The sequence below is a fragment of the Pelodiscus sinensis genome, chromosome 11, assembly GCF_052426305.1.
Source record: "Pelodiscus sinensis isolate ZL-2025 chromosome 11, ASM5242630v1, whole genome shotgun sequence".
Classification (NCBI taxonomy): Eukaryota; Metazoa; Chordata; order Testudines; family Trionychidae; genus Pelodiscus; species Pelodiscus sinensis.
This window is the reverse complement of record NC_143062.1, coordinates 9,955,818-9,968,510: the sequence shown is the minus strand read 5'-3', so window position 1 is coordinate 9,968,510 and position 12,693 is coordinate 9,955,818. Positions and strand designations below refer to the sequence as shown.

At 40.8% G+C, this 12,693-nt stretch overlaps 1 protein-coding gene across 5 annotated transcripts in view; it reads right to left on the bottom strand.

The window, feature by feature from the left end:
- The window catches only part of POC1A (POC1 centriolar protein A), a 161,852-nt gene that overhangs the window by 133,669 nt on the left and 15,490 nt on the right, over positions 1–12,693 (bottom strand). For all 5 annotated transcript variants that reach the window (XR_012906534.2, XM_075939430.2, XM_075939433.2 and 2 more), the window contains 2 exons: positions 12,226–12,341; positions 2,255–2,388 (listed from right to left, as the gene is read on the bottom strand). Coding sequence is in view for 4 of the 5 variants with exons in the window: in XM_075939430.2 (XP_075795545.2) it covers positions 2,255–2,388; positions 12,226–12,341 (250 nt within the window). In the remaining variant the exon portion in view is untranslated. The remainder of the gene's footprint in view (positions 1–2,254; positions 2,389–12,225; positions 12,342–12,693) is intronic.

Sequence of the window (12,693 nt, the reverse complement as noted above, 5' to 3'; positions counted from 1 at the left end):
AAGTTGATAGAGCACTTCTGCCTTTGAAGTGTAGCAACAGCTCCTAGGGATACATAGGGGCTGTTGCTACATTTCAAAGGCGAAAGCACTACGTGGAGCCCAGGGTCAGCAGGGGGACTCCCCCGTTGACCCCGGGCTCTGTGCAGCACTGCTGCTTTGAAATACCGTGGGGAACCCTGACGTCAGGCTCCCCCGGGCATTTAAAAGCAGCAGCACCGCATGGAGCCTGGGGTCAGCAGGGAAGTCCCCAACTGATCCTGGACTCCACACGGTGCTGCAGCTTTGAAATGCCGCATGCAGCCAGGGGACACCCTAGCTAGCCCCGGGCTACACAAGGCATTTCAAACCAACAACGCCGCAAGGAGCCCGGGGTCTGGCCCCAAGCGCCAATGCCACTTTGGAGTACCCTCTGCTGTTTCCCACTCCTTGCTGCCTCTTTCTGATAGAGGCAGCAAGGAGGATGGAGGAAGCAACTAGATGACTAGTCTTTCACATCCCTAATTGCTACCATAGGTAGGTGGGAACTCAGAGGCAGTACAAACAGCTGTGTTAAGTTTAGAAGGGAAGCAGTAAAGACAATACATCACACACACACTTGGAAAGGGGAGTGTATGTGGAAAACTAAGTTATGGTAAAAGTCAACCTCCAAATCAACATATTAGATTTTATAAGGTTAAGGCCTAGATTGATCTCCCTAAACAGGCCTGTTGAACCAGGCCCTATGCTACTAAGACTGAACGTCTGATTTTTGCAAAAAATGCTTCATTGCTCCCTAATTGGAGGGTCTAGCGTGTTGCAACACAGACTGTCTGTAGCAGTGCCTTGCTGCAGAAGGGTTTCCAGCTGTTGTTAATAATGTAATAAGGATTGCTGGAATCCAGCAGGTGAGAGTCATGTCTTGTTGACCTTGACCAGTCTCTACAACGATTTATTTGTATATCTGTGGTTAGTCCCACATCTGACTTTCTTATTCAGGAATCTAGTCTTTTTTTAAATATATATATATATAATATCAACACTCATAAGTCTACAAATGAAATCTCCTGTAGCATTACACAATGCAAAGTTTAATGACCTCACAGCTATTCACTACTTTTTCAGGTCTGGAAACTACTCTAGGTCAAGGTCATATTTTCTTCTTTATGCAATCATCCGGGTAGAGCGGCCAGAAAAAAAAAAAGTCTGAACAGAAATAATTTAGGGGAACAAGGACTTTAAATATGAAAGAAAGCAAGTTATTAAACAATTTTATACCTACAATATGTCATGTATTTAGTGGATATTCTTGGTTTTTGTATTTCATGTAACTCAACCCACTATACAACTTCAAGCTGGGATTTTTTTAAATAGGTCTGCAAGAGGTAGGCCTTCCAAGTTGGGATACAAAAACCCAATGCCCTTTGATTTTGGAAGTCCCAGCCCTCAGCCAATGACAGGTCTTGGGTTAAAATTTAAGATGTCACTATCATCACCATCGTGCAAAAAAACCATCTAGAATTGTTTGCTTTTCACTAGCAATGCCTTTGCTGTTTCACTCGGCTTGGACAGTGACATTAGACTATTTATATTTAACATCTGAAAAACACAAGACATCTGTGCATGTCAACATAATCAGACTTACCACAACAAGACACCCAACAGCATTAATACTAGGATACAAATACATTTACTTAATATTCCAGATTGGCAGAGTTGTCAATTTAACTTAGCCAGCTAACAAAATTGAAAGAATCCAGAAAAGCTCTCAACCCAAATCATGCCCAGGAACATACCCTCCCTCCTTTTCAGAGGTCCCATCAAGCCCAGTAACTAGTCTGCATATAAAGACATTTTCCAATGCTGATCCCTACATATTAGCACTTTTTATTTCTATATCTGACTCTGCAGGAAAGTGTTAAATTTAGTTCTCACAAATTAAAAGCCAAATCTAGATCTGAGGTGTATACTCCCTCCCTTATGAAAGCAGTACATCAGATCAATAAAGCGAAGTTGCTCACCTTGGTGCAGTAACTGGTCATTCTTCGAGATGGTGTCCACCCACAGTGGAGCACCCGCGGGGACATCCTCGAAGAAGAACTTCTGTTTCTTGTCATATTTTCCTCTACATTTCCTAATCTCCATCCACTGACTAAGGAACCTTAACAGTTATAGGCTGAGAATCTGCAGCTTAACACTGAACTCACTAGCATTTCTCTGTCTGTTGAGAATACTATATCCATTACTTTATTAAAGTAATCATGAAGATTCTCCTTACCTGATGACCATGAAGAGTATACAGCAGTCTTCCTTCTAGTAAATCCAGAATTTTAAGGGTTGAATCATTGGAGGCTGTAATGAGGTAGTTTCCAGAGGGGTGGAAGGAAAGACAGTTTACCACAGCACTATGCACTATAGGAGAAAAAAATATATATTTATATATAAAATACACACACAAAGAAATGTCTGAAACCAATTTACACAATGAGTTACCCTCCAAAAAAGTGTTCAAGCACTTTCCAGTACACTGTTATACAATGTTTAATGTGTTTTCTGACCATAATTCTCCCATTCTGCAGGAAATATTTTCAAGGCATGCTACAATAAGGGTCATATTCAGGGGTGGTGAAAAGTAAGTTTTGCCAGTTACTCCACAGCCCACTTTGGCCCTATGCATTTTAGGCTTAAACCAGAAGTTTGAACTGTACAGTAAGAGCCTCTCTTACCAAAGAGAAGTGATGTTGTTAGTCAAAATTCAATATTAAAAATTGCTTCCACTGAGGAAATTCTAGGCCATCTTAAAATGAAGGCAAAACCCAAAAGCCAGCAGTCATAAGTAGAATGCTAGCACTTTTGTAAAAGTCTAATTATGGAAAGTGATTTTGTTTTGACTTGCCATGCGTGTCAAAATTTCATCTTCCTCCAAAATCTGCAGTTTTGGTTTAAGACCCTTCATAATAGAAGTACCTACCAGACTGAAAACATATGTTTGATAATACCCCTATTTGAAGGTCTAGCCTGAGAGGTCTTTTATGGTTTCAATAAAACTCACCAGGACATTTAAAGTATGTTGAAACAGTAAGTAGTATTTTAAAATGAGTGTCCAAGTGATACAAGCTTTACATGTGGACAAAGCCTAAGAGCATTAATTGGAAGAGTTTAAAAAAATCTCCAGGAAAAAAGTCTGAATAGCGGCTTTTTCAAACCTCCTGCAACAATATGACCCTTATATTTAAATATTATAGCATAAATATGATCAAGAGTATTTATCTGTGGAAACATACAGTTTTTCACATAATGTACAACTGCTCATGATATTAAAGAGTAACCACACTAAGAGGTGTTTTGAATATGAAGCCTAATTTGTCTTAGTTACATTATCTGACTCCAAAATATTCTTGTGTCTTACATATATGCTTGATTATAGAGACAAAAACAAAATTCTTAGATTACATTTCAATCAAGTTGCACATTTAAACTTGCAGAGAATTCTCTGAGTTGTAGTAAGACTAATACCCTGCATTATCATTAGCTCGCGAAATCTGAAATAATCTTACCAACTTGTAACAGAATGTAGATATTTCTCCCCCTTCAACATTACTAACAATTCTCACATCAACGATTAAAGCGTATTTTAAAGGAGAGGCCCAACTATACAAAAGTAGATTCTTAATCCTATCCAGATAAATAGTATCATTTCCAGGTTATTTGGAAACTAGACTCCTCAACTCCGTTCATCTGAAGTGGGTTGTGCCCACGAAAGCTCATGATGCCATCTACATTTTTTGTCAGTCTCTAAGGTGCAAGACTGTTCGATATTTTTTTAAGTTGCCTCAGGTAAGACACTTTTAACCTTCGGATGTAACTGAAAATCTCAATGCCTACAGGGGGGGCACGTGATAAAAATCCTAATAATTTCTGAAGGAGAGAAATTGATCCATAGATCAAAACGTATACTTTCACATCCCTAGTAAAAACCTGTTCAACCATGTAAATCATTAACCAATAAGCCTGGGCTTAATGGTTCATGGTTACACGCAGGCTCCCACCCCACTCCTGGGCCGCTGGCTGCTGTCCCCACGCTGCTGCTTTTGATACTGACACAACAGTGTGGGGCAGCAGCCGACTCCTTGGAGTAGGGCTGCAGAGAGCCAGCTGAGATTTTCAGCAGTTAAAAGTCTACCCAATTAATCACCTTTTAACATCCCCAATTTTTACTACAGATATTTTATTTTTGTTCATATGTCACAAGAATAGGGATGTTAGTACAGGAACCTAGGATGACATGGGATAGCTAGATGGTAGTAAAGCATCTGATACAGTCTCACATGACCTTCTTACCAATAAACTAGGGAAATACAACATAGATGGGGCTACTATAAAGTGGGTGCATAGCTGTCTAGATAACACTTCTCAAAGAGTAGTTATCAAAAGTTCACAGTCATGCTAGAAGGACATTACAGGTTTGGTTCCATAAGGATCAGTTTTGGGACCAGCTCTGATCAATATCTTCATCAGTGATTTAGATAATGGCATATAAAGTACGCTTATAAAGTTTGTGGAGGGGTGACAAGCGCTTTGAAGAATAGGGTTAAAATTCAAAATGATATGGGCAAACTGGAAAAAAGGGTCTGTGGATCCATCTAGAGCACGGGTGGGCAATAATTTTTGATCGGGGGCCATTCCAAGATTTTGGAAAGTGGTCAAAGGCCGCGCCTCTCTATGGAGGAGCGCAGGATTTGGGACAGAGGTCGGGTGCAGAAGGGAGCTAGGAGTAGAGGATTGGGGTGCAGGAGAGGATGTGGAGTCTGAGGAGTTTAGGTGAAGTAGGGGGTTAGGGTGCTAGGTCCAAAAAGGAGTAAGGATGCAGGAGTGAATTTTGACCTGGTGGAGGGCTGTATGAGAGGTTGCAGGGTCTGGGAGGGAATTGTGATCTGGGGCGGTATGCAGAGGATTTGGGTGGTGACATAGGGGGTGATGACCTGGATCAGGGAGTTAGGAACTAGGAGGGGATAGGGTGCAAGAGGCAGGCTCTGGCTGGGAGTCACTTCGCTTAGGTGGCTCCCAGCCAGTAGTCCAACAAGGTCCCTGAGTCAGGCTCCTTCCTGCAGCAGCCCCAGCCACATGGGTTCCCTCCATGTGCTGCTCAGCGCTGCGCATCCCTGGGGGGCAAGAAACTTCACACATGCTCCCCTGCCTCCAGGACAACTGGGTCCTGGGAATACACAAAGTCTCTCACCCCCCTGCAAGGGTCACACAAAACATGAGGAGAAGTAAATTTTTCCCTCTAATCTACGCTGATTAGGCATCAACTGGAGTATTTTCATTTCAGGAGAGGTGTCGAGAAATTGGAGAAGGTCCAGAGAACTACAAAAATGACTGAAGCTCTAGAAAATATAAGGGAAGATTGAAAGAATTGGGTTTGTTTAGTTTAGAAAAAGAGAAGATTGAGAAGCGACAGGATAACAGCTTTCAAATATCTAAAAGGGTGTTAAAAGGAGGAGAGGGAAAAATTATTCGCCTTTATCTCTGAGGATAGGACAAGAAGCAATGGGCTTAAATTGCAGCAAAGGAGGTTTCGGTTGGACACTTAACATGGCTTAACCACCATGTAAAAGCAGCAGCGAGGGACAAAAAGGTATCTTTTAAGAAGTGGAAGTCCAATCCTAGTGAGATAAATAGAAAAGAACATAAACACTGTCAACTCAAGTGTAAAAATGTAATAAGAAAAGCAAAAAAAGATTGAGGAACAGCTAGCCAAAAACTCAAAAAGAAATAAAATGTTTTTTAAGTGCATTAGAAGCAGGAAGCCTGCTAAAAAACCTGTGGGTCCCCTAGATGATCGAGCTATAAAAGGAGCAATCAAGGACGATAAAGCCATTGCGGAGAAACTAAATGATTTCTTTGCTTCAGTCTTCACGGCTGAGGACGTTGGGGAGATTCCCGAATCTGCACCGTCCTTTGTGGGTGATGAATCTGAGGAACTGTCCCGGATTGAAGTGTCATTAGAGGAGGTTTTGGAACAAATAGAAAAACTTAATGTTAACAAATCTCCGGGACCGGATGGCATTCATCCAAGGGTTCTAAAAGAACTAAAATGGGAAATTGCTGAGCTATTATCTGTGGTTTGTAAGCTATCCTTTAAATCGGCTTCCGTACCTAATGACTGGAAGGTAGCCAACGTGACACCAATATTTAAAAAGGGCTGTAAAGGCAATCCTGGCAATTACAGACCGGTAAGTCTAACTTCAGTACTGGGCAAATTAGTCGAAACAATAGTAAAGAATAACATTGTGAAGCATGTAGAAGAACATAATTTGTTGGACAAAAGTCAACATGGTTTCTGTAAAGGGAAATCCTGTCTTACTAATCTGTTAGAGTTCTTTGAAGGGGTTAACAAACATGCGGACAAGGGGGATCCAGTAGATATAGCATACTTGGATTTTCAGAAAGCCTTTGACAATGTCCCTCACCAAAGGCTCTTGTGTAAATTACATGGCCATGGGATAAGAGGGAAGGTCCTTTCATGGATTGAGAACTGGTTAAAAGACAGGAAACAAAGGGTAGGAATAAATGGTAAATTTTCAGATTGGAGAGGGGTAACTAGTGGTATACCCCAAGGGTCAGTACTGGGACCAATCCTTTTCAACTTATTCATAAATGATCTGGAGAAAGGGGTAAGCAGTGAGGTAGTAAAGTTTGCAGATGATACAAAACTGTTTAGGATAGGCAAGACAGAAGCAGACTGTGAGGGACTCCAAGAAGATCTCACCAAACTGAGTGATTGGGCAACAAAATGGCAAATGAAATTTAATGTGGATAAGTGTAAAGTAATGCACATTGGGAAAAATAACCCCAACTATACGTACAGTATGATGGGGGCTAATTTGGCTACGACAAATCAGGAAAGAGATATTGGAGTTATCGTGGCTAGTTCTCTGAAAACTTCCACGCAGTGTGCAGCGGCGGTCAAAAAGGCGAACAGGATGCTGGGAATTATTAGGAAACGGATAGAAAATAAGACCTAGAATATCTTACTGCCCCTGTATAAAACTATGGTATGCCCACATCTTGAATACTGTGTACAGATGTGGTCTCCATCTCAAAAAAGATATTTTGGCCTTGGAAAGGGTTCAGAAAAGGGCAACTAAAATGATTAGGGGTTTGGAATGGGTCCCATATGAGGAGAGGTTAAAGCGACTGGGACTTTTCAGTTTAGAAAAGAGGAGACTGAGGGGGGATATGATAGAGGTATATAAGATCATAAGTGGAGTGGAGAGGGCCGATAAAGAAAAGTTATTTATTCGTTCCCTAAATAGAAGAACTAGAGGACACCAAATGAAATTAATGGGGAGCATGTTTAAAACTAATAAAAGAAAGTTCTTCACACAGCGTGTAGTCAACCTGTAGAACTCCTTGCCAGAGGAGGCTGTGAAGGCTAGGACTATAATAGAGTTTAAAGAGAAGCTAGATAATTTCATGGAGGTTAGGTCCATAAAAGGCTATTAGCCAGGGGATAAAATGGTGTCCTTGGCCTCTATTTGTCAGAGGCTGGAGAGAGATGGCAGGAGACAAATCGCTTGATCATTGTCTTTGGTCCACCCTCTCCGGGGCACCTGGTGTTGGCCACTGTCGGCAGACAGGATACTGGGCTAGATGAACCTTTGGTCTGACCCAGTACAGCCGTTTTTATGTTCTTATTTAGGAGCACATTTGGCGAGCACACTTTGCTTCCCCTGTGGCTCCTGCCATGGTAGGAAGTGTGAGGCAACATGAACACTGCCGCCACGCAGCACCAGACCCCACCCCAGTGATCCCCAAAGCCGTGTACTGGGGGACAGAGTGTCACGGGGGAGAGGGTGGGAAAGGACAGGGCTTGGGGGCTGGTAACTGTCAGCCCCCCTCTCTCCGCCCCAGCCCACCGGGAGTCCTGGGCCGGATTGCACAATCACTCTGGCAGGTACTGACCCATGGACCTGAAATTTAAGACTCCTGCTATAGACAGAGGGAGGAGTACAAACAATAAGGCAACAGTAGTCAGCATGATAAGCAGTGGCCTCAGCAAGCTAGCAGTGTAATCATTGTCAAATCTCATAGGCTTCATAGCTAACGAATTTTGAGGGAGGATTTAAAGGTGGATGATAAAGTAGCTCTGCAGAAAGTAATTGGGAATGCCTCCCAAGCTCATGAAGTAGCATGGAGAGGCTAACAAGTGGGTCACAGAGGCCGCATCATGGACAGTAGGAGGTGACCAATAGCTCAACTGCTGCTCTTCCTTCAGGCGATACTGTAAACCACCACCCACCATCTCTTCCTCCTCCTCCCGACACCCATTCACACTGAGTTTGCCAGCAAATACTGTGATCCACATCTATTTCATGCTGTGACCAATGAATGGTTGAGGCAGCAGGGGAAAGAAGCAGCCCCTGCCACTGACTTGTGCATTTGCCATTCAAGGCTTAGAAGTGTGTATGGCCAATATTAGAGAAACAAAGTCTCTCGCCAATATCCTGGGACCAATGTGGCTACAGTTACATGGTATACAGTCATTATTAACAGTCAGTTAGAATTAGCCTAGTACTAAGGTAACACCTTTCTTTTTCACACTTATCCACTGAAATAGAGATCCGGTGGTCTGTAGAGTGAACTTAAGTACTGTGAACAAAATTTAAATCATGAGCTGTGACAATGGGTCAGTCCACCAAGTGCCAGAGATTAGCTAATGCCATTTTAGCAGCCATTGACTAGAATAGAAATTAAGATGGCCGAAACACCACCACCTTTAAGGTGATTTCCATTGCATGTGTATTATTCTACATTTTTCATCATTTATTTTTTCTTTATCAACAGTTCTAATAAACAATATAGTCATGTTACAAAATAAAAAAAGGGTACAGTTATTTCAGTAGACTAACGTCAGCCCACTGTGAACTGCCAAGCTTCACACACTGCGAAGCCAGCAGGTTAGCTCTTAAAGGTCTAACGGTCTTACTCCCAGATCAATGATTCTGGACGGCAGGTTTTTGTTTTTAATAAAGAGAAATAATGGATAAAATTGAAGGAAATCCAAACTACTAATGAAAATCTCTGTTCTCTCCTGTTGCAAATGATTCCTCCTTCTACCACCCTTACCATCCCAAATCTAAAAACAGAATACAAATGTGGCAAACAAAAAATTTTGGTAATGCACAGCGTAATCAAGATGACTGCCCATGGTATTCAACTCCATTGCTCTGTTTTTTAGGACCTAAAATGCAAAAAAATACTATGATACAGTAATTTATTCCATATGGAATAAGTATAAGTGGAATAAATTACTTTCAACCTTTATTACTAATTTGTATTGCTGTACCACCAAGGAGCCCCAGCCACGGGCCAGATGCCATCATGCTAAATACAAATGAACACAGAACAAGATGTCCCACCATCTCCAAGTGGCTTATATTGCATAGTCCAATCTCCTAAATGATTCTGTTACTAGTTAAAACCCCCAAAGACATCTCTAGTGACAACTCAGACTAATGCAAAGTAACCTACCAGAAAACAGATGGCAGATATTGAAGATGTTCTCCATTAGGCCATGTTTAATTGCTATATAGTGATTGCTGTAACTGGACTGGTAAAAGATCACCACAATAACTTTATCCTGCTACGTACAGGAATAGTGCATTGTGCCTAATACACAACAGTGTCACACTAATAAATTATATATTTCAGTAAATTTAGACAGTCATTAAGAGTCCACTATTTAACCTTCAACTCCTCATTATCCAGGAGGTGCAGGTCAAGTCATATCAAGGGGATGCTAGTTTCCTTATTCTGCAGGATGTCATCAGATTTGCTCTAGACAACACGTCTTAACATATTCCTGAACTTAATACCAGTAACATATAATACAGACTTTTTTGGTTAATTTGCTATACAAAAGAGTTTTTGTATCAATGCAGGAAATAAACAGTTCATTCATTTGCTTATTAAGCAGATGATTTATAAGTTAATTTACTGAGACGACAAAAGCAGAAAAAAAATTGTAAAACCGTTAGTTTTTTACAAATGCTGCAACTGGAACAAGCCTCTGCAACAACAACAAAGACTAATCAGTTGTTTAGATAACAACCAAAGTGTTACTCACATCTCTATGGTGGGGGAACTTCTTATCAATTTCAACTCTCTAATCAATCCAATCTGACTCTTAAAATGGATTCCCTTAAAACAAAAAACCCTCAAACAAGCATGTCAGTTTCTCAATATTATATATTGAAGGGAAAAGATGCCCTCTAGTGGAATTTAGTGATTTGATGGTTCTCTGACTTCTAAAACTATAATTTTGTTTTCACCTGTGCAACATCTGTCACTTCCATCTAAATCAAATGAGTTAGGCATATAAATCCTTAGGCAAATGAAAGATACCCATTTATATCTGCAAAGCAACTGGCAGGAATTCACTGAGCAACATAACCACTGCAAGTTATTAATTTTAATGTATTATTTCAAACTGAAAGTTTGGTGCCTAATTAGGATTTATGCAGTAGCTAGTTTTACAACATTTCAATAACTACAGTATAACAATAAAATGCCACTTAGGAAAAAGTTAAAATTCCAAGAGAAAAATAATCCTGACAGTCATATTGCAAGTAGGACGCATTAGACCCAGACAATTTAATAGCTCTACATCATATGTAGGAAGAAATCACCGTAAAGCCAAGTAATGATGTGGTTGAAACACATGCCGTGTATCCTGCCACTGCATAAAAGCTGATCAGCAGTTTCAGGTTGCCCTTTACCCTAGTTTAAGAAGTTCTGCCTGTTTTAACAGAAGAGCTTTTATACTTATTTGCAAGTTTCATTAATACATACACAATTTATAGTAGGCACTTCTCTCAATATACAGATAACTTTGCTAGTGGAGTTATGGCCAATAGGAAGGATGTATCCCCTTTACCTCGGTGTTGAAATTCACGGTTACAACTACAGTATAACCAGTAATATAGTGACACTCATGCACCATCCACAAGCATTCTGCAATGACCTCTTCCGAAATGTCTGTTTTCTTTAGCTTATGCTGATTCATTGGAAAAGGCTCACTGATAAACCCAAGAACAATTAAATGACTGGAAAACAAGCCCTACAGTGAAAGACTCAAGGAGTTCTGTTTCACTTAATTGTGATGAAGTACCTTCTACTTTTTTTTTTCTTAACAAGTACAGATTGAACCTCTTTAGTCCAGCACCCTCGGGACCTGATTGGTACCGAACCAGAGAATCTGCTGGATCACAGGAGGTCAATATTGTCAGGCAGCATTACCAACACTTCTACCGCTTCTAAGCTCTTAGAAGACATTTAGGTGTAAATTAAAGCTAAATAACAGCACAGAACACCAAGAGCCAGGACTGGTGGTTGTAAACAAACTTTATGGGACCAGGGCTCATCACACGAGTACAAGGAGAACCTCCCATAGCTCTGAATTTCAGAAACACTCAAAGAAAAGAGGAAAGAAGTTCTTTTTACAGTGCTGCTGCTCACTAGCATCCTTCTGGTACTAAAGACTCTGCAATGTTGGTGGCCTCTTCGCACAATTTCCCGTTTTACTATTGAACATATTCCTTTCAAAGCACTCATCCATAACAAGAGTGTAAATATATGCTTTTAAAGGTAGGTGTGAAGGAGGAGCTGGCTACTCAGGAGAAGTGCTAAGATAATTCTGCTATTCTGGCATTGTTGCAGTTTTCCACACCTTTCAGCTATATGTACATTCGCTATTTGTTAACATAGAGAAGCTAGAGAGTATTTAGTTCTCCAAGTCTGCCTTAAGTAAACAGACCCATAAAGTCAAAAACACTGTTGGGTAGGGAGATATCACAGAGGTGCTAAAGCCACAGAGGTGCTAATAGTTGAATTTAGAACTGGCAAGTTTTATTTTCAACTTGTAAAGTAAGGAAGTGGTAGAAATGTAGCTGTGTTAGTCTGGTGCAGCTGAAACAAAAAACAGGACTGTGTAGCACTTTAAAGACTAACAAGATGGTTTAATAGGTGATGAGCTTTCGTGGGCCAGACTGAGGAAGTGGGTCTGGCCCACGAAAGCTCACCACCTATTAAACCATCTTATTAGTCTTAAAGTGCTACACAGTCCTGTTTTTTGTTAAAGTAAGGAAGATTTCATTGCAAGCTTTCCCCCCCCCCCTCGGGGGGGGGGGGTCTAGCCTCCTGGGGATCCAGTTATTAAGTTACTCACCTAGGGCTGTAACTTACCCTGATAATGCTGGAGGAGTCTATTCATCCTAACATCCCACACCTTCACTGTGTTATCTGTACTAGCTGCAGCAATGCATGTACCACTGGGATGAAAATCCACATGATTCACAAACCTGTAAAGAAAAATCCAACAGTTTAAACTTGAAGAGATCCCTTCCACAAAGGAGCACCACCGTACGATAGTATAATATTACAGGGGCAGAAGGACAGCTGACAGTATTTCTTTCACATTCTTGAGGCAGGATCGAGCGCTGTGCTCTCAAAAGCACCCACCCACCCACAAACACCACACACATGTGTTTGTCCTCAAATTCTTTAATACAATTAAATGAGTTCCAGCAGGTTTGCTTCTGGAATTTTGTAGATTTAGATAATTTATAGATTTAGATGATTTAACATTAATTTTTAGAAGTTTATATGTAAATAGAAGATGTTTTTCTTACTAAGGTCCAGTAGTTCTGCACT